The 24,454-nt window shown below is 43.5% G+C and overlaps 1 protein-coding gene across 1 annotated transcript in view; it reads right to left on the bottom strand.

The window, feature by feature from the left end:
* The window catches only part of med14 (mediator complex subunit 14), a 39,651-nt gene extending 15,470 nt beyond the window's left edge, over window positions 1–24,181 (bottom strand). Inside the window, exons 1-17 of the mRNA XM_006638892.3 lie at window positions 23,704–24,181; window positions 20,843–20,869; window positions 20,134–20,239; window positions 18,993–19,166; window positions 16,801–16,930; window positions 16,143–16,271; window positions 12,748–12,855; window positions 10,870–11,002; window positions 10,044–10,194; window positions 9,436–9,547; window positions 8,856–8,981; window positions 7,733–7,811; window positions 6,307–6,466; window positions 5,531–5,725; window positions 3,469–3,603; window positions 2,617–2,693; window positions 1,507–1,667 (exon numbers count right to left, since the gene is read on the bottom strand). Coding sequence (XP_006638955.1) covers window positions 1,507–1,667; window positions 2,617–2,693; window positions 3,469–3,603; window positions 5,531–5,725; window positions 6,307–6,466; window positions 7,733–7,811; window positions 8,856–8,981; window positions 9,436–9,547; window positions 10,044–10,194; window positions 10,870–11,002; window positions 12,748–12,855; window positions 16,143–16,271; window positions 16,801–16,930; window positions 18,993–19,166; window positions 20,134–20,239; window positions 20,843–20,869; window positions 23,704–23,888 — 2,188 coding nt within the window. The 5' untranslated portion in view covers window positions 23,889–24,181. The remainder of the gene's footprint in view (window positions 1–1,506; window positions 1,668–2,616; window positions 2,694–3,468; window positions 3,604–5,530; window positions 5,726–6,306; window positions 6,467–7,732; window positions 7,812–8,855; window positions 8,982–9,435; window positions 9,548–10,043; window positions 10,195–10,869; window positions 11,003–12,747; window positions 12,856–16,142; window positions 16,272–16,800; window positions 16,931–18,992; window positions 19,167–20,133; window positions 20,240–20,842; window positions 20,870–23,703) is intronic.
* Between the last annotated feature and the right edge of the window lie 273 nt (window positions 24,182–24,454).

The following is a 24,454-nucleotide window of genomic DNA, read 5'->3' as shown; positions in this document are numbered from 1 at the left end:
TCACTGCCCTTAATTGGAAGAAGCAGTTAAAAAACTGGATGGATAGATCGGTAGGTCTCAAGAAAACTTTCGGATCTTGGGAAGTTGACATTAGATCTATAAAGAGCGAGGAGAGCAGTAAGATCCTTCCATGGGTGTCGAGTGAGGAGTGAGCATCATGCAGTATCCACCAGGGCTCCGTTCCACACTCTCTTTTCACACCCGCTTGCCAACCTTCAAAGATTTTCTGAAATTTACTGAAAAATGTAAGTAACACATTTTGCAATCAGGTCAGGTAAGCACCCAGGCAATTCTTATTTACTGTGCATCTAATCCCATGATTATTTACTGAATAGTACAGTGAAATGAACAGTATACATTTGTTAAAAGGTAACTGTCTCCAATGTTTATCTACTGTACTATATATTTTTAAGTGCATGCTACAAGTTTTGTTCTCATTTGGTTTTTAATTTTTCTCCCCCTATATAAAGGGATGAAGTTCCCTTCCTCTACCTTAAGGACTGCAAGCTTAAGACATGTGGTTAACAGCCCAATCCTGCTCTCCTGTCCCTCTTTCCTCCACTCGCTGACACAGCTGGGGAAAACAAGACAAGATCGCTGCGATATCCCAAAGAGTGAGCCTCTAAACGTGTTCAGCAATGGCTAAGAAAGTGTCGCATTCAACTTACACAAAATGCAGGTTATGTAAAGATTTGTGGAAGGGAACCCTTATTCTACGTGTTGTGTTAAATAATAAGGATAAAATTAAATAACGGAGGAACTTATTTGTAGCTTGAGTTCCTTGGGCTCAGTGCTGGTCTCCCATGCTCTGGGGAAATATTTTCTGTGTCTCAACCTGTAAATGCTCCTTTATTCAATGCTTTCTGCAGTGGCACTACAGAAACACCAGCCTAGCTACAGAAATCACTGGCACCCTCACACAGAAATTGCTGGGCCACAGAATAAGTGACTTTAGGAGCCTCCAAATAGCCTTTAGAAAACAGTTCAAGTAGGGAGCTGCATCAGCATGCTTAGACTGCAAAGGAACAAGTAATAGGTTTATTCCATGCTGAAGAGAAGAAATGAAACAATGTTTCGTCTGTGGAGCCTTCTGTGCCACACCCGAATTTGAAGCACCCGAAGAAGGCTCCATAGCCAAAACGTTGTTTCCATTCTTCTCTTTTCAGCATGGAATAAACCTTAATTTGTTCCCTTGCAGCCTATAGAAAAAGCTCTATAAAACGGAAAACATTTTTCTACACATCACCGCCACCGTGGCGGTATCGTCTAGAGCCTGAGCAGAGTTTTTTTAGGAATATTTAAATTTGCCACTGGTTTAAAAAAAAGGGGTGATTTGACTTCTTACTGTCAATTAGGCTATTAGGTTCAAGGTGGAATAAAAGCACGCAGGATCTCGTGCCTGGAGAACTGGAACTGGCCTCCTGCGAGGTAGAACTGGAAAGCAGGAGAAGAGCCTGATCCCCAGATCGCCTCCCACACCCGATCGGCAGGGCCCCTGGCGCTGACCTTGCTCCTTGCTGGAAGTGCTGGTGAGCGGGCAGTTGGCGAAGACCAGCTCTGCCACCCAGGTGCGGTTGTTCCGGCCCTGCAGGCGGAACGTGCAGTCCAGCAGGGAGCGCTCCAGGACCCTCCGCGTCTCCTCGCTCACGCCCTTACTGGGGGGGATCCTGGAGGGACAGGGAACAGCAAGACGCACCGTTGTCTCAAGGGACACCGACAAATCAGCCGCCTACCGTAAACCCATTACGGATCTACCTTGTAGCTTGATTCTTACCCAGTGCTGGTCTAATAAGGATAATATTAAATAAGGACGATGTTAAATTAACTGAGGAACTTATTTGTAGCTTGATTCTTACCCAGTGCTGGTCTAATAAGGACAATATTAAATAAAAACAATGTTAAATTTACTGAGGAACTTATTTGTAGCTTGATTCTTATCCAGTGCTGGTCTCCCCATGCTCTGGGGAAATATTTTTCAACGTTTCAACCTGTAAATGTCCCTTTCTTCAGATTCAATGCTTTCTGCAGTGGCACCACAGAAACGCACCAGCCTAGCTACAGAAATCACCGGCACTCTTGAACAAAAAATGTCCAAAAATGCCTGAGCATACGAAGGCAAAAAGGACATATTTCCTGAGAGAGATTCATCTGTGTATCTGTGAATCATTTAAATCTGCTGTCCGGGAGGCACAAAAAAATGGAGAAACCATCAACATAAGTAATGGCATCATTATTTTTTACTATCAGTGAGGTCCGCGAGGCAGAGCTGAAAAGCAAGAAAACTTGATTTCGCACTTAAAATGAAAAAATAAATCAGACCCATTATTTCAGCCGCGGAGCCTCACCTCAGCTGTCCTGAGTCAAACCCTTGGCCCCACAGCCCAAATTGCACATTTTACTTTTCCGAACATAATATGCACAAATTCAATAAAACCGCTTTCTGGAATGACAGGAGTTACTCCAAAAAAACAACTAATGAACTAATCCTTGCATAGTAAGGACTAAGCTAGCACAGTGTCCTCTAAATAACACACCCTGAAGAATCAAACAGGCATCAATAAGCAGCTTCGCACTAGCTGGGCCACAACAGACCCCTTTTCCACAGGAAGTACCTACTTCAGAATGCGAATGGCATGACTGCAGCCATCCCCTTCAACCTGCACTCCCTGGTGAGGAATCTCCATGGTGGATAGCTGGAAGAGAAAGGCAAGGACGAGCTCAGAAGCTGCGCTCACAGCCAATACTTAAAATTAAGGCCTTGGGAAATGTACAGCCCCCAATTCCTCCACCCTAAAAGTTATGAAGAGAGGTCTGCAAATTTTTAATTAGTACAGCCTGTTTTGCAAACATTACATGGAAAATATCAAATTTCAATACTGTCTCAAGACGGAGCTTCCCGGACTCTCTACAGCTGAAGCCCTTGTAAGGCGGTATGAAATAAAATGAGTAAAATAAATTAGGATTAAGTCTTCAAAAACATGGAAGATGACTCTTAAGGGTTACAAATTAAAGAAAAGGCGTGTCTGAAAAAGATAAAAAAGAGCCACAAGCTTATTTCTCTGAAAACATAAAATACAGAAGGGTCTCAACGTTCGCAAGGGTTCAGTGCAAAAAACTGTCACAAATAGCCAAATTAAAATATAACCAAGTGCACCCTTATACCATTGCATAACATACTACAGTATATAGCATGTGTGGTTAAAAGGCATAAGTAACTCTCCCTTATATGACAGCTAAAGTACTAATGCATTGGCTTTAAGTCAATTAAAATAACACAGATCAACTAAAACATACTACATCAGCCAAAATAAACAACATGAATCGCTCCTCTGTGTCCAGCGAATGTCTGGACTTTCGCTCTCTGCAACTGTGATAAGCATGGCCCACAGGAATGAAAAGCCCCGCTGGTGTCTGCAATAAGAGCAGACAGCCTCACTGCTGCAGGCGGTGGCCAGGCGGATCCCTCACCTCACAGCGGAGTCCGATGAAGGGCATGTTGGTGTCGCACATGGCTACAAGGTGGGCCAGAACCTTGTTGAACGCACACATCTCTCCCGCCCGCTTGGGTTTCTTGGGCTCAATGGCGCCCTGATCCCCAGATAACTGCAAGAGTCAACGCAAATTGAAGATAAGGGTTACCGCCTTATTTCTCATTTCTTTATCTCATCGCAAATAGTAAGCGTGACAAGGGTGAAATGACAACGAGGCTGGGAACGAAAAGATTTAAAGGAACTACCCTTCTGGCAGTTGTTGCAGCCTCAACCGCCTGATGGGCAAGCGCTTGCAGCGTGCTCTGAAAAGGCTCAGACCCAGCCCTGCAGTCAGAGCTCTCTGGCGTGTTATATCTAGCTCAAACCAACTGAACAGCAGATTTCCTGTATCACACAGAACAGCAATCAAGGATGAACAGAAACCACAGAGCATTCTGACATCGAACAAGGCAGCTTGGGCATTCTGCACAGCTGCTGCACCTGGTTGTATTACAGCACATTTTACGTATGTTTGTCTACTTGTCTATCTATGCATAAATACAAGGGTTTTATGAACAGATTTTCAGAAACAATTGTGACTGTTTTGCAACACGTGCATTTTAGCCACATTTTAATGTGTTTAAAGGACATTAAAGTTACAAACAAGAGATGACCCTGATGAGTTCCTAACTTGTTTGGTCAAGTTAGGAGCTAATTGATCCAAGGATCTCATCCAGCAGAAATCAAGGTCCCAGCTTCAGCACAGCCAAGTAGCTTGCTCTGAACCCCCAGAACTCTGTATAGGTGCCACTTGTTCACGTTTCAAATTCACTTTCACGTAGCTCTCACTTGTGGCCTCATCACTGTTCACTTTAAAGTTGTTCACAAGGACAAGAGTTTCAGTGCCTTTGGGAGATTTTGAGTACTTGAAGCAGGTCCTCTTGTAGTTTCTGTTCAAGACTAAAAGGTTCAGTTCATTTAGCTTGTCTCCATAAATAAAACATGTGGGGTGGAATTTCATTAAAACCTTTTAAGTATAAAGTATTCAAATGTACCTGCAGTTAAAGCCTGCTCATTCCAACCTGCAGAAGTGAGCACAAATGCATATTTTTTCTAAGACAGAAAAAAATGCTCCAGGCCCAATCTTGTACAGTTAAGCATCCTTCATATTCTAGCAGAGGAGCAGCAGATAAACACCACTGTTTCCACACTGTGACGCAGCTCTGTGACGGGAGAACCCCTCCCCAGTGGGATCAATGTGCCGAGCAGGCAGCCATGTGGAGATCTCCTGCTGTGAGCCACAGACGCAAGTGCACTCATTTTAGCATGACTCTCTGCACCTCTTCAAAAACAAAAGACTTCACATGGCTCATTTTCATTTAAAACCCTAAGTGCCAACAATATCTATCTCAGCAAACCACATCAAAACAAATCCGGGTATACTGTACCTGCCTGTAATACTCAAGAATTTAGAGATACTACAGAAAAGAATTCAATGTATTACATACTTCAACCACACAGAAAAAATAACCCACAGATAATTAATTCATTTATTATGATCATCATTATTAGTTTAACCAATGCTTTTACCAACTTTTACATTCAAATCATGGCACCCACTTACACAGCTGGCTTTCCTGGAGTAATCCGATTAAAACAACTTGCTCGAGGGTACATCTCTGTGCCTATGAAAGCTGAACCCTACTCCAGTCCAGAACCCTAAACAAAACAACTCTTCACAGATTTTCACGTGCCAACAGCATTTAGGTGTATGTGGTGCTATTTGCAAAATGAACAAATCCATGAATGAGGAGTTATCACCCTATCTTGTTTTGCACTAATTCTATTTTACTTGCACTGGAACTATACTACATAAAATCTTGTGCGAGAGTCAGTTTGCAATACTACGCAATTTACCTCTCCCAATTCACTCCAGATCAAGATAAAAGCCGAAGAAAAACTACGCCACGGCTCACAGTCTGTAACACCTATACTACATCCACCATATGCTTTGTGACCTGCGTGAGGTGAAGCGTGAGCTCTGTGGTGTAGTCGCCTACCTTCCTTTTTGTCCCCGACTTGGCCCCCCGTCCTGGTGTGGCATCCAGGACCAGCTCCTCCAGGTTGGGCTTGAACTGCTGCAGCAGCTGGGCGCTTGGGGGGCCCTCGTCCCCCTCCAGCATGGTCACCGACAGGAAGTAGTACTTGTACTCCAGCTCCGTGGGGCAGCCAGGGACGTCGAACATCTCCGCCACCTTCACAGCGGCAGGAGAAGGAGAAGAGCAGGTGGGCTGGGGCTAACGCGGTCACGGTTCAGACCAACACGGGGGTGAAACTCTCGGCTTGGAGAGAGAAGGCGGAAAGCGCCAGCAGGAAGTCAGAACGAGGCGCGAAACAACGGGAGCAGACAGGCAACCCTGAATGGCCGCGCGTTTGCTTCTTCGCACTTTTCGGCATGGCCTCTGCCTGTTACTTTGAATCCCCCAGGCTGATGTGGTTCCCCTCTGCCACCTCTTGATCAACACAAGCATGAAACACTTGACCACAGGCCTAAAATATTATTCCTCATTCCTGCAGCAACAGCTATAGAGCAGATCAGGATTAAGCACCGCTTGGCTGTAGGGGCAGCTCTACAACACTGTAGCACAATCCTCTGTAAGTTGCTCATATTTCATAGACAGGAGTAACACACTCTGCAGAGCACACTAAATGACGTTTTCCAGTAAACAGTCAAGATGTTTTCAGGGCCTGGCTTTTCAGTACGGCTTTTCTGTTTAAGTAACGATCCCATGGGCTGTGCCCAGTGCCGGCGCCGGAGGGCAGGAGGTGCACTTACGATGTAGTACTGCGGGAGGCGCGTGAGTCGGATGAAGAGGCGGTGTTTGGAGAGGCTGCCGGCCGGATGGGAGGCGGCGTTGGAGAGATGCAGGGTTTTGGAGCACACGGTGGGCAGGTGTTTGACGGACTGCCTGCAGCGCTGCTCCCCCAGCCAGAACCTGCGCACGAGCACCAGAGAATGGGTTAAAACACAGCCATCGTACCCAGAGAGCAACCTGCCCAGGAGGCACTGCTGCAGGCATCCCAGTCCTGTTCAAACCCGCTTATATACAGCGGCTGAACTACCACATTCATAACGTGCAGGCTCTGCCGGAGTGGGCCCTTCCAATCCTCAGGGATGCTATTCAGCCATTTCACATCGACGGAGAAACTCAGCATTTGTGCAGGAAGTCACCTTGCTCAAAAGGAGGGCTGCTGGCTGTGCACGTCTAGGCTTCACTATCCATTGCAAGAGTCAATAGAAATTTATGCTGGCAGAAATTAAAGCTTTCGGGGAATTCGGATGTTTCAGGCATTTATTTTTTATCACGAGGACCCCCGTTCCAAAACGGGGATTGGGTCCTCTTTATATTCACTGCAGATGCTGATGGTTCTGGCTTAAACCCCAATCTCCAACCCAAATCTTCTAATGTCTCCAGCAACTGTTTTTTTTTTTAAACGTCATACACTAGCTCCATGGCTGAAGTTGATTCTGTTCCAATGCCTATCGCGCAGATAGCATAAGCTCCTCAAACTTCTTCATCATTTCCTTCTTTGTCATTAGCACTATAGCACAGACCTTACAGGTATTGAATGTTGTTTGGTCACACAACAGAATTTTAAATGAATGAAAATATTTTCATGCTGTTTTCTTACTGCCACTTACAGGAGTTTAATAAATACCAATGGCAGATTAAATGGCATTCCAGGCCAAGACTTTTTTTTGTGCGTTATTGTATGTAGGACAGCTGGGGCCATATTTTTTTTTCTTCATCCATCTTTGAAAGGATTCCTGAACTATCATTTTCACCAAGTGCAAGCAGGACCTGAGGCAATCTTTGACACTTTACCATGTTTCACAGGAAAGTTAAAGCTATGTACTTCTTGCTATAGTAAGGAAATACTGTTAACAGAGGTACATTTATAATTAGGTAAATGTTTTATTAGATTTTTTTATAAATTTATAAATAAATTTAGTTATTAAGACTGCTAAATTGCTGTCTAAGCAGTGATAACTGGGGAGGAAGAAACACTAGCATTACACAGGAGTGATTTCCGTCAAGTTTCGGGGTTTGCCCCTGTCGCAAACTTGGCTGGTGCTTTTATCCAATGCCACATACATTTCATCCCCATTTGCACAGCTGGGCGTAGTTACTGAAGTAGCACAGGTGAAGTACCTCACTCTAGAGTTTAACAGCAGTCTACTGAGCCTGAGGAGATCTTACTTGAGCTGCTGAAGCCAAGGGATGATACGCTTCATGTCGTCGTTGATGGACTTCTCCATTTCGTCCAGTGTTGACTGATCTGCAAGGAGCACAACAAAGCCACGGTAACAGCCGCTTTCACTGGCTGGATTTCGCTCAATTGAAAGGCCTCTGCCCGAAAATTCATGGGCTACAGCTGGCCTTCAGGAACTTGCATCTTTTTAATAGTATCCAAGAACACTACACTTTCTAAACTCCGTTTTTCATCCTTTAGCAGTCTCCAAAGGGCCCTGGTCTGCTAGGATGAAAATATTAAGGTTTGCAGAGACTGTCTATACTGAACCTATATAAACTGAGAACAGGACACGTCTTTACACAAAGGCTTGTGGGAGTATGGAACGAGGAGTCTAGCCATGTTACTGAAGCTGGTACCTTGGTTTCTCTCAAGGAACATCTGGATCAGTTCCTCTGATCAATTATGTACTAAGCATCAAAAGGCCTAAAGACGAATGGCCCCATCTCGTGAAATAACTCTTTATTCTTAAGTGGAACTGCACACAGCTTTGAAAAGCAATTCTTATTTCCCTTAGACAAAAAGTATTAACAATGAAGTGTGGTATAACCTAGGTTTAACTAGACTTCTGATTTAACTAACAAATCCTGCTAACAGGGAATCTAAAAAGTTAGAAATACTGGACTTTCCCCACAATAAATTGCTTACTATGGGGGTTTGTGTTTTGAATGCTTTAGTGAATTTTAACAATATATTTATGACATATGAAATAAAGAGCTTGTATATTAATGATAATGGTACAGGAAAAACTATCAGTGACTGTGTTGACTGCAATAAGGCAAACGATCCATAAAGTACATATATAAAAAGTATATATCTTCTCAGATAATAGTGTTTTGGGTTGAGAAACGTCATTCGTGACTTAACGAACATTTTGCAATAACAGATAACCTTTCCCCATTAGTCCATCTGAGGGTTTGCTCTAAAGAACCTCTTTTAGGAAAAATCACATTACTATCTGGCTGTATTTGCTATAACATTAGGACGTTTTACTTCAAAATAAAGCTAATGACCAAGGTTTGCCTCAGGAGAGCTAATGATTCCAAGGCAGTCCTTCATTCCGCTCCCTACCGGTTCCGTAAAGCATCGGCTGGAATGTTCCGGAATGCAAGTCAACGAATATGTGGAGACACTCGGAACGGCCGCAGGGCTCCAGAATTGGGATGACCAGCGTGGGAAGAGCAGTTTCTATGAAAGCTGAATGGACAAAGAAGGGAAGAGTTAACAGATCAATTATTACATGACACATTGCAACAGGTTTTCGGTCCTACCTATTCTTTCGTGTAAACCCTTAACACGTATACAGGGTTGATCCATTGCAGCCAACAAAACAAGATTTTATAAATGACAGCAATATCTAACAATTATACAAACCATATCTGGGGTATGTGCAGATTTTCACAGTAATCTATATGAATTAGTGCACTGTATACACTATAAAACACATTTGAATTGGACATCTCCCTCTCACAGCATGCATTTTGGCCATCTTTTTAACCTTCATAATGCATAGAGGAGGACAATGAGTTAATATTTACTCCCAACTGCCTTCTTATGGTTACTTTCTCAAATGTACAGCCTCCATTCCAATGATTACATAGGAGATAACAGAAACAGACCAATCTCGGGATGGACTGGGAGTGACACTTACAATTATCGCTGGGGTTGTAGTTCTTAAGAATGGCTTTGAGTTCCTGCAATTTTTGATGAGAGCGGGCATGAACACTGTCTATCAGCAACTTTTCCACAGATAGATGATCAATCTGCGGGAGCAAGAAACAGAAGTCACACACAGCCCCAGGACTTTTAGACAACACCAAGCCTGAAGGGACAGGTCCTTTGTGGGATGGTCTCCATGAAAGAAAAATACTTTACAAAGGGGGCTAAAATAGGAAGACAATGATAATGATAACAGGATTAATGTTTCACTAAGAGTGGTGGGAGAGCATGGAAACTTGTCTTTTTATCTACAGGACCAGAGACCACATATCACAAACACAGACTGCTATCACACTGCCTGGAAAATTCCAAAGATGCTCATTCAAAAATCTTAACTATTTAGGAACTACTAAGACTTTAACAGTACATGCGGCAGAGACCATTTCAGTAGTATTGTACCACCAATGCTTAGATTTAGAAGACAGGTTCTGGCAACCAGGGGCTCAGGGAAAAATAAAACCTGGGAACAAAACTTGCTTCTCCAGTCTGTGCCCAGTGGCCTCAAGGGAAAGGGGCTTCAGCGAGAGACGTGTCATTTACCTTCATGGCTCGCTCCATGAGTTTGGAGTCGCAGGCTGGAAGCAGAGGCTCGTGGGAGATCTGTAAGGGCTTGGAGCCGTCCGTCTCGTCAATCTTGATGTGCACCTTGTGGACTGATGCAGTACCCGTCTTCCTGCCCAGGACCTGCTGGCTGGAAGCAGGGAGACCAGCACGGGTGAACAGGGTCACTGTGGTCCGCAGCAATTAATCTTAAACACAGGCATGAGCCTCAAGTGTGAAACAAAAGCGACACAAAGAGCTTGTAGTTTGGTTCTCCTTTACTAAAGGATCAGTTTGATTCCTTCTTCACAATTTATTTTCTGAATATCAGATATTGTTTAAGTCAGTACCAGATACTGGATATTTCAAACGTATTATTTTTAGCAAACAGTGATAGCGAAAATAACATAATAATCAAAATAAAGAAGGCTCTAAGGCCGAAACGTTGTTTTCTTTCTTCTCTTTTCAGCATGGAATAAACCTTTTACTTCTTCCTTTGCAGCCTACGCATGCTGACGCAGCTACCCACCGGAAAATCATTTACTGTATGTGGCTTATTTTCCTGCTTCAATGGTACAATCTGGATGGGAGCCTGCTGTTCATACAAACCGAACTACAATGAATGTCTCATTTCCATTCCTGACATTACTCTTTCAGGTCCCAATAAGCCTGCAAGGCTGAAAGTCTTTAATCCTTTGGAGTATCCAAGATGCACAGTGCCAGCCCCTGGTATTAACACATTTAAAAACACTTGCTATGAACCTTTTTTCCTGCAGATCAAGAGGAATATGAAAAGGGCTGAGAGCACAAGGAGTTAAGGCCTTACTTCCACACGGCAAGGGTGAGGCACTTTGCGGGGATGTAGCGCTCAACTTGGACGAGGTCGCCCCAGCGCTCACGGATCAGCATCAGGGTCTGGGAGTGCAGCACCTCCAGCTGCAGCGACAGGCAAAAGGAATCTGAGGTTGCTCAGTCAAGGAGTCTCTCGGCAGACGCTGCCCTGTGTGCACTGGCTACTCTTATTTGAGCTGGCCTAACCACTCCAGGCAGAAAACTGGTAACATTTATTAGCCTTTATCATTTAGCCTTTAATAAGAGCTGAGCTTGCACAGCCCCTGAATTAGAACACACGCATCTCAGCAGGCGTCACCCTGCCATTTCATGGGACAAGCAAATCCCTACGGCAAAGTCCTGTTTCCCCCAGAAAAAAAATAAAACAAAGGTTGAAAATGAGATAAAGGGGACATTGAGTTTGTTTTGGCTCTTTTTATTGAGTTTCACATATCTCCATGTCAAGATGGCATGGGACCCAGTATAAATGAGGAGAGGTGTGGATTGTGTAAGGGGGTAGGATTAAAGAACACCATCTTTTGATTATTGATTAGAATGGTGAAATGGATAAATGGTCCGTTCTTTAAGCCACCAAATCACATCTTTAATTTTTAACACACAAAAACAGACCATACCGTAATACTGAGCAACGCTAAGAATCATGTGACAATGACAAGCACTGCCACAGAACTATGAAACGAGACAGATCAGATCAGCCAGCTGAAGAGTTTAGTTTGAAGTATTCTCTGCCTTGATGGGGGTTCACCCACTGTTTCGCTTTCCTGTGTTATGCTAATAATCTGATAAGGTTTCTGAGCACCAAGCTGCAGGTAGTTTAAGCATTCACAGCGAGACAGCAGGTGCCTCAAGTACGACACTTTAAACAAAAAGCAACACTGTGACATGATGCTCATGATCATGCAATGTGCTTTCCCCACATTTTCAGTATTCATTTGCCAGCAAAGAAAAAGAAATCAAGATTACAGTTTCACTTGCAAGATGACGCTCAATTCATCATGTTCACATCAGGACTACTTCCCTAAAATGGTGCAATAAAAAAAAAAATCACAGACCACCACCACTGCTAGTTTAGAAAATGCTGAGAGAAGCTGGCAAATGCAAGCTGATTACAGATCAGGCCTGAGGGGGGAAAAAAAAACTCATAACTGGTCATAAAACATTGAAACCTTTAAAACTGCAGTCGCATCACCAAACTAAGACCGCTTCACGATAATGACACAGAATCAAAGTTCACAAAGACTAAACCATCACATAATGTTTGACTGCTTTTGCAAATTACTGTGTGCTACAGTGCAATTCTGATTGATTTTTGAGATCTGGAAACATTTCCAGAAAATATCAATTAAGCACGGATATTGCCAGGAGACATTAACAGTGTGTTCAGCATCAGTGTGACACGGGTAATCAGTGCAGGCCAGAGCAGAAACACCATTAAGGGCTGGTTTCACACAACCTGAGTAGCTCTAATCCAAACTCTTATTTTGCTACACTGGTATTGGACGTGGACTTATTATGGTCTGTGCAGTCACAAGAGTACTACCAACGTCAGCCATTCTTCAAACAGTGATGTTGTTCAGCAAGCGGGGGACAAAAAGCATTTCTAGGTTTCTAAAATTGGAAAAAACGGAAAGGCAGAAGCCTAAAATCAGGCAGTGCAACAAGATCGCAACAATATCGCAACCAGATCGTATTGATTGAATTGCTGGGAAGGGTGGATGCTGTGTAGTCCCCTTGCGTACAGACATTTCAACCGCTGCTGAAAGCCAATAACATTCACGTTCTGAACCTGAAAAGGTTAAAACCCAGCTCGCCGCAGTTCAAGTGCGCCTTGGTCAGGAGTCAAAAAGGATACGCAAACAGTTGTACATGTCCTGCAGCGGCTTCTCGTCAGCGAACAGCCGGGACTGCACCAGCTCGTGGATGAAGCTGACCTGCATGCTGTGGACCAGAGCGCGGCCATCTTGGAGAGAGAGAGAGAGAGAGAGAGAGAGAGAGAGAGAGAGAGAGAGAGGGGGGGTTACCTGGTTTTAAAGGGCTACCTTTAAAATAATCATCCCACAAGACAGATACTTTTCATTAAAGGCAGGTGTAGCGCTTTAAAACCCTGATTGCACTGTTCTTGGAAAGTTCTCATCAATATCCAAGTCATGGAAGAAATTCCACACAGATTTCATTTAGGAAAGGTGTAGGCTACAGAATATTATGCACCATTTTATAAAAAAAGAATTACCACTGTGAATAAAAATGTAATGCATCGAAATGCTTTAAGATGGGTTTTTTTAATTTCTAAGACCAATGAAAACCAAAACCTTTTAAGCTGCAAACCGTTTGCAGGAACACATCCTCTTTCCCCAAATGTGTACTAAAAAGGTCCATAAGAACATCCCACTTCCTCATCATAATAGAAGACATCACCACCTTTCCCAAGTTACGCAAGATCACCAAGTGGGCTGGAGGTGCTGAACTGTCTCCTTTCATTTGCAGCTGTTCTTATGTCGGGAAATTCTTGCGTGAACTTTGGTTAGAACCTTTCATTTGCATGTTTCGCGTTCGACCACATTCCTGATCATACTTGACTGCTGTGTTCCTGGGGAAACTTGGTATTTATGTCAATGGCATAAGAGAAGATCACTTTATTGGCCATATACAATTTCTTGCATTAGGAATTTGTCTTTTCGCATACCCCAAATTGCTCTCCATGAGACACAGACAGGGAGAGAAGTTTTGGGTCAGAGCGCAAGGGTCAGCCATTTATACTGCACCCCTGGAGCAGCTGGGGTTAAAGGTCTTGCTCTGGGGCCCAACAGAGTAGGATTCCTCTGCAGGTCGCGGGATAAGAATCCGCAACCTTCCAGCCAAAGGCGCAGATCCTTAGCCACAGAGCCAAGGATCCATGTTAACATATTTTATATTTATATTTTAACAGCAGGTGTGGCTTCATGTGCTGCCAAGAGGTACGAAATGCGTTTTTGCGTGCCATGCTAAAAGCCTATAGCCTGGTCTGACCTGAACTCAGCTGTTGCCTTTCAATGAGATGTTATACTGAGATGTCATACTATTAACTCTAAGAGAGGTAATGTTAACCCTGGTGTCCGGGCTAAAATCCACAATGTGTTTGTAGAATCCCCAGATGGGATGCCATCTTATCTGGGGGGAGAATTTACTCACAACATTTAACCCAGAGAGACTGCCTTTAGACTGCAGGAAGTAACAGTAGCAAATGTAGAAAACCCATTTGGACATGGGAACAATGTGCAAGCTTTTCCTTTGCCTTCTGTAAAAAACACAGTAAATGAGATAATTCTTAACCTAAACAAATCTTCTTCACTCTTTCATTTTTCCCTTCACTCTTTCTATGCATGTGGGTGCTCGCCACCAAATCCAGTATTTTCAGAGACAGTTTAGTGGTAGGACGTTTCACATTAAAAAAAAAAGTGAAAAGGCACATCACAAAAAAACTGTAAAATGCAAAGAGAAGATAGGAATTCAGCACGTAAGCATAAGACCAGGACTAGAGAATACTAATATAGGTTTTCTTTTACTCAAAATTTCTTTAAAATCCCCCAAAATATTCCTATTTCATTTTGTCTCACAACAGACACTTCTCTTTTTTGCTGTGCATGGATCAAGAGTTGTTTTATAAATGTACCTAAAAAAACCTTTGTAATTCCTCATATGGAATTGACATGTTTACAGTTTACACTACACACTCTAAAGAGCAAGATGATCAAAGAAAGTTTGGAAAATATCTGCTGCACTGCACTTCCCTTTTCACAACAATTATCATTCCACAGCTGCTCTGGCGCAGCTTTGATGCTGAAGGGACCAAGCTGAAATCCAGACAAACAGTCCTGGATAACGGCTGCCAGAGACTAAAAACAAAGTCTGAATATCCTTAAATCCCATGATCCCTTAGTGTTCAGAAGTGTATCAACCAACCACGTGAAAATGCAATAGCTCTACTTCAGAAGGTCATTTACCATTTTTAACTACTTTAGTTCTATATTTTTTGAGAAAACATTTCAGGTTTTTCTTTAAGACCTACGGTGCGGTGGCACTGTGGCTAAGGATCTGCACCTGTGGCTGGAAGGTTGCTGCTTTGTATCCCGCGGGCGGCAGAGGAATCCTACTCTGTTGGGCCCCTGAGCAAGACCCTTAAACCCAACTGCTCCAGGGGCGCTGTTCAATGGCTGACCCTGTGCTCTGAATCCAAGCTTCTCTCCCTATCTGTGTGTCTCATGGAGAGCAAGTTTGGGTATGAGAAAAGAAATTCCTAATACAAGAAATTGTATACGGCCAATTAAGTGATCTCATCCTAAAAGGTATATGACACCTGAGGAAGTGTCTGAATTTTATGAAAGTACAATATGATGCATACACATTTTAAAAATTATTTTATTCAGTTTAGTCTGAAGTCTGAATGCTCTATCTTTCATCTCCAGAAAGTAAGATAAGTTACTGTTAACATAAAAAAACTGAAGAGAAAAAGACCACAATATGTTGATTATGTAACCATTCAAACCTGTGAAATCAATATTTGGCGGAAGCAAATTAGTATTTTTGGGTACATCAGCCTGGTGCAATTTTTCCCCCATTCTTCCTGGTAGATTTGCTCACATTCTCTTAAATTTCTTGGGGATGCCTTTTTAATAGCAATTTTCAACTCTCCACAGTTTATTAATAGGATTAGAGTCAGGACTGAATTGGCCACTCAAGGACAGGTACTTTCCTGTTTTTGTTTTTAAACACGCATGCCCAATGAAAAAATGTTCCAAGTGTCTCTCAGCACTTCCAAAACCATTGCAAAAAAAAAACGTAACCAACCTCTTGCATGGAAGTCAACCGCGGGCACTGCAGGTCATTTAAGGACAATGTTTGGGAACACTCCACTCTGTGCTTGGTGTTTTCCTGTCTTGCTCCTACTTGATGTCACTTGTTTTGCTGTTTTATGTTATATATTTTCTATGCTACTCTAGGGGTCCCATGTGCAGGTTTGTCTATCTGTTCCTCCTCCCCATTTCATGGGACACTCCTCTCAATTAGCGTATCATGCACACGATCTGCTCTTCGTAGGACAAGGGCTCTAGCGGATGCTTTAAGAACTGAACCACAGGCTTAAACAGTATTCTGATGACATCAGTGGTACCGGCAGAATATTGCCTTTCAAATTATCACAACAGAAGCGGAGTATCAACAAACGCCAAGATCCCCGCTCCTGGGCCTCTGGCTGCAAGCGGTTCGGCTCACCTCCCGTCTCCTTGTCTTCCACTAGGATCTCCAGCTTGAGCAACCGCCAGGGTATGTCTGGATCGTCTCCCATGACCGTCAGCGTGGCCTCGAACTCCCCTTCCACCCGGAACTTGACACGCCCGTTGGCTGCACAGCACAGACGTCGAGAGGAATGCAAATTCACTGATACAAGGACCAGTGTCACAGAGTACCCAGTGCTAACATACTTAGAAATCTTACCATATGGATAGGATCTCCTATTCTAACAAGCGTCCTAACATTTAAAATAAACTGGTCAAAATCTGCCATCTTAAGGCAAAAAAATATGAGCTGTCATTACTTGGTGGTCACTAAGCATACGAAAGAATGGACTTTTTATTCTTCGCATCTCAGGACAGACGGAAATAAAAAGAAAGAGAGAGATAAAGGTAATGGACTACAAGGTTGTTTCTTTTTCTCTAGCCTAGATCACATAAAGAGCAGTCAACAAATACAAGTTTCATTCCCAGGGAACAAAGCAAAAGCAGTGGTGATCCTTCAGAAACACAGCAGGCCTTCCTGAGACAAAGGAAGGTGTTAAAAAACCTGACCTAGTCAAAGCTATTGCCCGTTCACCACCAATTCAATGTCCAAAGTGAGAGGGTCGACAGCAGTCTCAAGGTGAGGCTGGGCTTACCCACAGTGAGGTTGGCCAGCTGGGGTGGCAGATCTGTGGTGACCAGCCTGTGCCGCAGAATCTGGTTGAGCTGACTGAGGGTGGCCTGCTTCTCTGCCTTGGTGATGGGGTCAGGGGGGATAATCTTATCCTGCAAGCAGACATCAGACTCAAGGATACACCAAGGATACACTGAAGGGCTTGGCAGCTTTAGAAGCAAAGTAAAAAAACACTTATAGACACATGAATACCAATGAATACCTATGGCCTATGAATACCAATGTCACTTTTCAAAACGTGGGTGGAAATTCTCAACCTTTAAAGCTTTAAAAAAAAAAGTGTCCGATGCCAGAATTCAGAGGTGCACCAGAAGTCCAAGTAGCCTCTAAATGTCATCTCTGCTCTAAAGATAACTATGAGAGCTCTGCTAGACTGTTTTTAGACTCAGGAAAGTGACAACTCAAAATTAGGTCTGTAGAGAGGAGCATTTTCATATTTACAAACAAGGCTGTTAGCTTTCAGAGCTCATCACTACCTCAGTTACTCACCTTTAAATCTCCTGTGTCAGCAAATACTACTAGCAGCAATACTGAGTTCATATGGCCGTTTTCACCACACACAGGGTAAAAGTGGTGTTGAGCAAATTGCACTAACAAACTTTTTTCTCTCCATCATTTGATTGCAATTTAAATTGCTTGCTGCCTAAATGCATGCTGAATGAGCTATTCCTCTTTGTAGCTATTTATGTTTCGATATCAGGCGTGATTGCATACAGTATATGGTTAATGAATCAGGTTGTGTAGCAATCATGTCCGTCTTACAGTGAAAAAGAAAAGTTTAGCAACAAAAAGTAGAAAAACCGCATCAGATATGCACAACTATTAAGATTCTTTAAAGGTTTAACATTCCTACTTAACGCTTCAAAGGCAGGAAGAGAAACGATGCACAAACATCAAAAGCTGGCCGTCCTAATTTTTGCAAAATTAGGGTATTAAAAAGAATAATGTCATATGGTATTTAGCTATAAAAAAAAGCAAATATGATGCAAGCCTATTTATATTTTGCAGGAAGGGGAGTGAGTGGTTGCAGACTTAAGACTGGAATTGACCGAGTTGTTGCCTTTTCAAAAAAAACTCGGTCAAACTCTTGATGCTTACTCTCGTTTCTGGGACCGCTGGCAGCAGAGTTAATTATAATTAACAGAACAGCTGCCCTAATCCCCGGACTGTCACATATTATCAATTACTTTTTTTTTATTTGATGAACCGAGAGAACAGAAGAGAAATGAAACTGTGCCTAAATGATGTGCATCAAATGAATCTGTAGTGAAGTTCAGTGATGCAGATGGATTTCTAATTTATAAGTGCTCTCTCCATGGAGCTGGGAGACCGCGGCGCAGTGACAGAGCTGATATCGGGAAGATGTGATGAAAGGAAAAGATGGCTGTCAGATCTTGCAGAAATGCAGTCTCTGTAATTAAGGTAAATTATGCTGGGTTTTTCTTGGCAGAGCTCCCCAAGTGACTCAGTCTGTGTAAAAGACCTGCCTGTGAAGCTGCTCAGTACAGAAATAAAAGTTGAAGACCACACGTCCAACAATCCAAACAGCTTCTTGTGCTTTGAATCTCTTAAACGCTTTCATCGGAGCATTAACACTTCGTTCACGACTCCCAGCAGACTCACAGAGATGGCAACAGGCGTGCTTTTTTAAAAAACGGCAGGATTTTTACTTACTGCTTTCTGTAGACCAGATTGTCATGGACAACTGGATTAATATTTGTTAAAAAAAAAGCTAAGCACAAACCATCTTCTCCTGTTTGAAAGTGAAAGCCCCATGTAGAAAATTATGTTCAGACGTCGAGCAGTCGGTAATGTACAGCCCGAGTTAACTCTTTGATAACCCAAAACTGAGTGTCTTACTACTCCTTGGCAGCAGCAATATTAATACAACTTCTCCAATAGAAGAATGTATAAAAATGCCAAAGAAATGTCCAGAAGACCCGTCCTTGGGCCACTCTGAAAAAGCACTTTGTGTAGTTCCTTTGCGACAAATCTACAATGCCACAAACACAAAAAGCACATGCCTCTGGAGACACATTACAACGTCACTGCCATCCTGTATGTTTTAGTAATTAGAAAGTGTGACTCTACTGTGAGCGAACAGGAAGGCCTGCCTGCAGAGCTCGGTGGCTGGGCTGTGTTGGGGCTGCTTACCCTGATGCAGGTGGGCAGGCGGGGGTAGGACCCTGTGGTGAGCACGTCGATGGCGAAGGGGATGGCGAAGCTGGGCAGGCGGGCGTGCACGAGGGCATCCCTCGCCAACGATGCCAAACGATCTGCCGTGTCCACAAACAGGAAGGCCTGCTGGTCTAGGAAACTGGAGATCATCTGTTCCAGGAGAGACAAGTCTCACTGTTAGCCACATCGTAATGGCGTCTCTTTACTACAGTGACACTAGCTAGCGGGCCACTGTGGCTGAAGATCTGGAACAGGGGTTCCCCGAGAGCAGTGAAATCAATCACTGAGCACATACAACAGTGGTACTGCTGGTGTAGATCTCAGGGGGTCCCCTCCATCACACATACACAGTAGACTCAAGTTTTACGCTAAAGATTTTTACACATTTGTGTATTTGCGCTCAGCAACAAAAAAATACAAACAGTAAATGAAAATTCAAAATTGCTGGAAATTTCACAAATTCAAATCTGGCGTAGCACCCACCTGAGCTATACATTGGGATCCAGTTACAGAGCCTATAGCACACCTGTGCTTTCTTTATCATGCATGAATCTCAATATTGCTTGCAAACCAAAAAATAAAATAAGTATGAAGGGGAAAAGGCAAGTCAAGAAAAGTTAAGCCGTATTAATGGTTTTGCAATACTTGAAACCACGTATACATACTAACACGCTATTACGCGGGCGCTGTGGTGGCGGCTCTGTGGCTAAGGATCTGCGCCTGTGGCTGGAAGATTTCTTGTTCGTATCCCGCGGCCGGCAGAGGAATCCTACTCTATTGGGCCCCTGAGCAAGGCCCTTAACCCCAGCTGCTCCAGGGGCGCTGTACAATGGCCGGCCCTGCGCTCTGACCCCAAGCTTTTCTCCCTGTCTGTGTGCCTCAAGTTGTGAGCAAGTTGGAGTATGCGAAAAGACAAATTCCTAATATGAGAAACTGTATATGGCCATTCTTACAATTGATTTTACTTATTGAAGGGAAGGGGGCGTTCTGATTATACGTGATTACGGATATACGCACTATGTCAGGAACCTAACTACCATGAGTCCGCTGTACTCGCGCTCTCTACCTGAACTGAAGGGTGACCGGTCAAGAAACTTCAAGTGCAAAGGAAACATACCGCGCACTTCTCCACTTTCCCAGCGTTGCTGGCCCACTTCACCAGAGCCAGCAGGCGGACGAAGAGCTGCCGGGTCCGGCTGGCAAACTGCACAATCTCGATTTTCCTGGCGGATCCAGAGAAACGACACCACATCACGAGCGGCACTTTGCTTGGACTCTGTCACGTTGTGACACGAGCAAAATGCTGGAAAAATGCATTTACGCTGTCCGGGAAATAATGACAGCCTCCTTTTCTGACACCTTTGACAACTGAATGAGATTCCCAAACTCTGATTATTGAGAAGGGAAAGCAGAGCAGCCGAGAGCATTTAAACTCTTAAAACTCTGGAACACTTCCTTAACAGGCTTCTCAGAAAGAAACTGACATTTAAACTCTTGCAAATTTATCTTATATAGATTGAAGGGCACAGTCTAGAAAATGTGCACAAAGAAACAACAACAGACAACCAAAACTTTATTTCTCAAAACCTCAAAAATCAGACTCCAACTTGTAGATGAAATCAGGCCACAGTTCAGAATTACTGTATCAGCATCCGAAGGGGACTGAGTCAGGGCCACAGGCTCACTACTCGCAATACTTCACTTTGGGTGGAACCTGAAAAAAGCCTCGGAGTACTCGATTCAGTACACATTAATCAAACACTTCCGGGATTGTTTTCCGCTACTCCTAATCCTTTAATTTGAACGTAACGCCAACAGAAACTTACCGTTCCATGTCTGTCTTCCTGGGAAGGCTGAAATTATAAAAACAAAAAGAACATTAAGAGTACAGAACCAAGAATTGCCCAGAGCTGTTTGGACTGCAACAGCACCTTTCAAAGCCAGTGCAATAGGCAAGGACACTCTGACTAAGAGTGCAGCTGCACCAGCCAGACAGTCCTGCCTGAAGACCTCCATATGTTCAAGGAAGCTGTTTTCCTGCCATCTTTCAAGAAACAGCTAGGATGAGCAAAACCATGGGATCAATTAACTACTGTGTACCAAATAGGCTGGGTGGGCTCCCCCCATTTGTAGCCTAGCCTAAGTACTTACATTATACCTGGCTTAGAAACCCTTATGTTGTGGTGTAGCTCTGAATGATTTAGAAATGGGATGACAGTGAGAACAGCAGCATTCTTAAATACTGTGCAGTCACTCAAAGAGAGGTAGAGATAAACTTAGAAAAAGACCAAACTAGAAATGGGGTTAGACAACAGACACTTCACTAGCTATACAACTGGATAAGTAGAGCCTTTAAAAAAGGCTCAGAGACACTTTTTCGAAACTGGACCAAATGCACATAGGCTAACGTAAGGAAACTAAAGACAAAACCATGCAATAGATTAAAGTGTTGTGTAATAGGGAAGACAAGTGCTTCTCATAAAATTTTAAGATAAACCATGCTCCTTTTGCAGGTCTTGACTGCAATGCAAAAACCTCCCCTTACAAGCCTCTATCCTAACACACCCCTGGACGACCCTCGAGTAAGAGCTGTCAGGCTGTCTGCTGATCCAAGGCACGGCAATAAACACCCCCAGGGGTGTGGCAGGACACTGATTAGCGAGCATCATCAAAGCAGCAAGGTCCATCACCAGCTCCCACTGTCGCGAAAAGGGCACGATCAGCGGCCCTGCAGAGCGGACCTGACAGGGGCTGATCACAGCACACCCAGGGCTCTCCCCTCCCCACATGGGGCGCTACAGACCACGAGGAGATGTCCTAATGCAGCAGGACAGGCAAGCCAAAATAGCACACACCGCACAGCTGGGGGTTCAAAACCTGTCAGCAGTTCGGAACCTCCAGCTGAGAACACAGGAGGCCATCTGAAGTAAAGGCCTAGATTTGGCCACCAAATCTACTGTGGAAACGCTCAGACTAACCAGTACCAACTGTGTGGGACAAAGACGCCAAGAGAAACCTGCAGAATTACAAAGAAATCCAAAAGGCCAAATACACAAAGGGAGTGAGAAGGAAAACCCCAAGAGGAAGAAACAGGAACATATGTCATTACTAAAAGTGGCAGAAACGATTTCAATTTCTTGGGTTTTATTTTAAATAAAAGGTTTTAATTCTAGCTGTATGTGTATACAGTGTCATGGTGTGAATGCCAGGACATAACAGGAATCATTATCAATACTACGAGTATAAAAATCAGTTAAAACAAGCCCTGTTCAAATACGTAGGAAACACAAAAAGCAACACAAGATACCACGACAGTAAGCCTCTTATGGGGATCGTAACAAGGGTTAAATGAACAGCTTTAAAGAAATCCTGTGCAAACATCATTAAGGGAATTAATATTAAAACTGTCAAATGGAGTTCCCTCGGCCTCTATTGAGACTCCAGGGGTGCGCTTATTATACAATTTAAAAGAGGCTGTGTCCACACCGTCACTAAAATGTATTTATTCCACAACAGGACTCAGAAAACTACAGCATGTTCAAAGAGAAACAGGCAATTCTGGAACTTCAACCCATGCTTCTTCATAAGAACATCACAAAATCCAGTCTCACATTAAATTGTGGTCTATACATTGAATGGCAAAGTGATAGCATCTGGGCAAGTTGCATTACATCATTCTCACACAGGACCACCTGAACTGGAGAAGAAATGCCTCACCTACACTTCAGGCACACAAGTAAAGCTGAGCGCTAACAATGTGCCCTACACAGGTCTTGAGCAGAGAGGTCATGACCCTACAGCTGCAGAACAAACAGATACAGCAACACACGGGCCAAAAACCCAGAGGAAAATCAAAACACTCAAATGTTAGCTTATGAGAAGCCCATGTGCTTACTTACTGAATTTATATTAGCAGAGCTCAGATGCTTTTACAGATCTTAAACTGTTGCCAATTGACACACACGCAGTACCTGCAGGACTCCAGCGTAGAGGGCTACACTTTTTCTGTGCCTGCCTAAATACTTTTGTGTATAAGGCTCTGCCTTAAATGTATGTGTTTAACTGTGAGCTGTTCTGCACAAAGTATTAACACTTAACAGTGTAAAATATATTTTCAGTGAAAATATAAAGTCTGAAATCCAAATGCAAACTTTATCTATACAACTTACTGGCAACCCGTCTAATGCTATCCCATTTAAATGGCTTCAAGAGCCCAACACGTCGCTTAAAGACATAAATGAGGGGATATTCAAAGCCATCAGGTATACGGCACGAACAGAAAGACTGAAATATTTCCCCGAGTATATAACCCTAAAAGAAACTAACCAACTTTAGCACTTTCTTCATTTGTTTTTTCTAGCAAATAAACCCAGACAGAGAAAGAGATAAGCATCCCTCCCTGCACTGAGTATATAGATATTATTTCACCGGAGAAGTGAAGACGACAGAGAGGTGAAAAGCTTTCAGCCTAGTTTTCAATTACATACTGAAAACAATAAAAGCAATAAATCAGCTCGAACTCTCTCCTGTCTTAATACATCACTGAAGCTGCACTTTGACTTCATGCAGCAATTCCTGCTTATTAGCGAGTGGAATTACAAATGAATGAGACAACATCAGGGCGTGTGCAATCTACAACTGAATTCATGAACTAGCCGTTGCAGGGCTCGGCGGTGTCAATACTTACAGCTCGGCCAGCAGGGTGATTTCATGGTAAGTCCTCTGGAGGAGAAACTCAATCAGCACACTCAGTCGGACCCCGTGTGTGGCCGGAGTCCCAGAGGGAGCCCCTGGAGGAGGAGGTTGGAGAGCCGATGTGGGACCCCCGGCAGGCACCAATTGGCCATCTGAACCAATCTGTACGGGGGCCATTTTCACAAATCAAACAAAAAAGGAAAATAAAGCGCTGGACGTTAACAACTAGTTCAGCAACCAAGAGTCAAAAAGAAACCATTAGCGGTCTCTGGGTTCTTATGTCCCTAAGAAAACGAAAAGACCCCCTGGAAGCCCTCGGAGTATCCCTTGGGTGTATAACGGTCGTCTTGACGGGGTCGATACGCCGTCGCCCCATGGAAGTGCAGGCAAAACCCCAAAGATCACTGTTATTAAAAAAGCAAGAGCTCAGTGCTTCCAGCCGCCATCATTCCTTTCTACAGGAAATTGACGCGATAACACTGGGACAGAAGCCCCGGATGCGGAAGCGACGCACAGGGCCTGCGAGCTGCAACCAATCCGGTCTCAAACACGAAAGACACGGAAAATAAAGTCTCGCGTGACAAATGTGCTTTGGTGGTGTAGTGTGTGGTATTGCTACCCAATTCATATATTTAAAATACTTCTATTTAATTGTTTTGGAACACTTCACCACAGTTTTGTAGCGAAGACGATGGATAAAAAGACTTACACGTTGTCTCTATTTTATCAAAAGTACTTTTATT

Source organism: Lepisosteus oculatus, chromosome 15 (genome assembly GCF_040954835.1).
Source record: "Lepisosteus oculatus isolate fLepOcu1 chromosome 15, fLepOcu1.hap2, whole genome shotgun sequence".
NCBI classification, from domain to species: domain Eukaryota; kingdom Metazoa; phylum Chordata; class Actinopteri; order Semionotiformes; family Lepisosteidae; genus Lepisosteus; species Lepisosteus oculatus.
The sequence above is the reverse complement of the archived record's forward strand: the minus strand, read 5'-3'. Positions and strand labels throughout refer to the sequence as shown.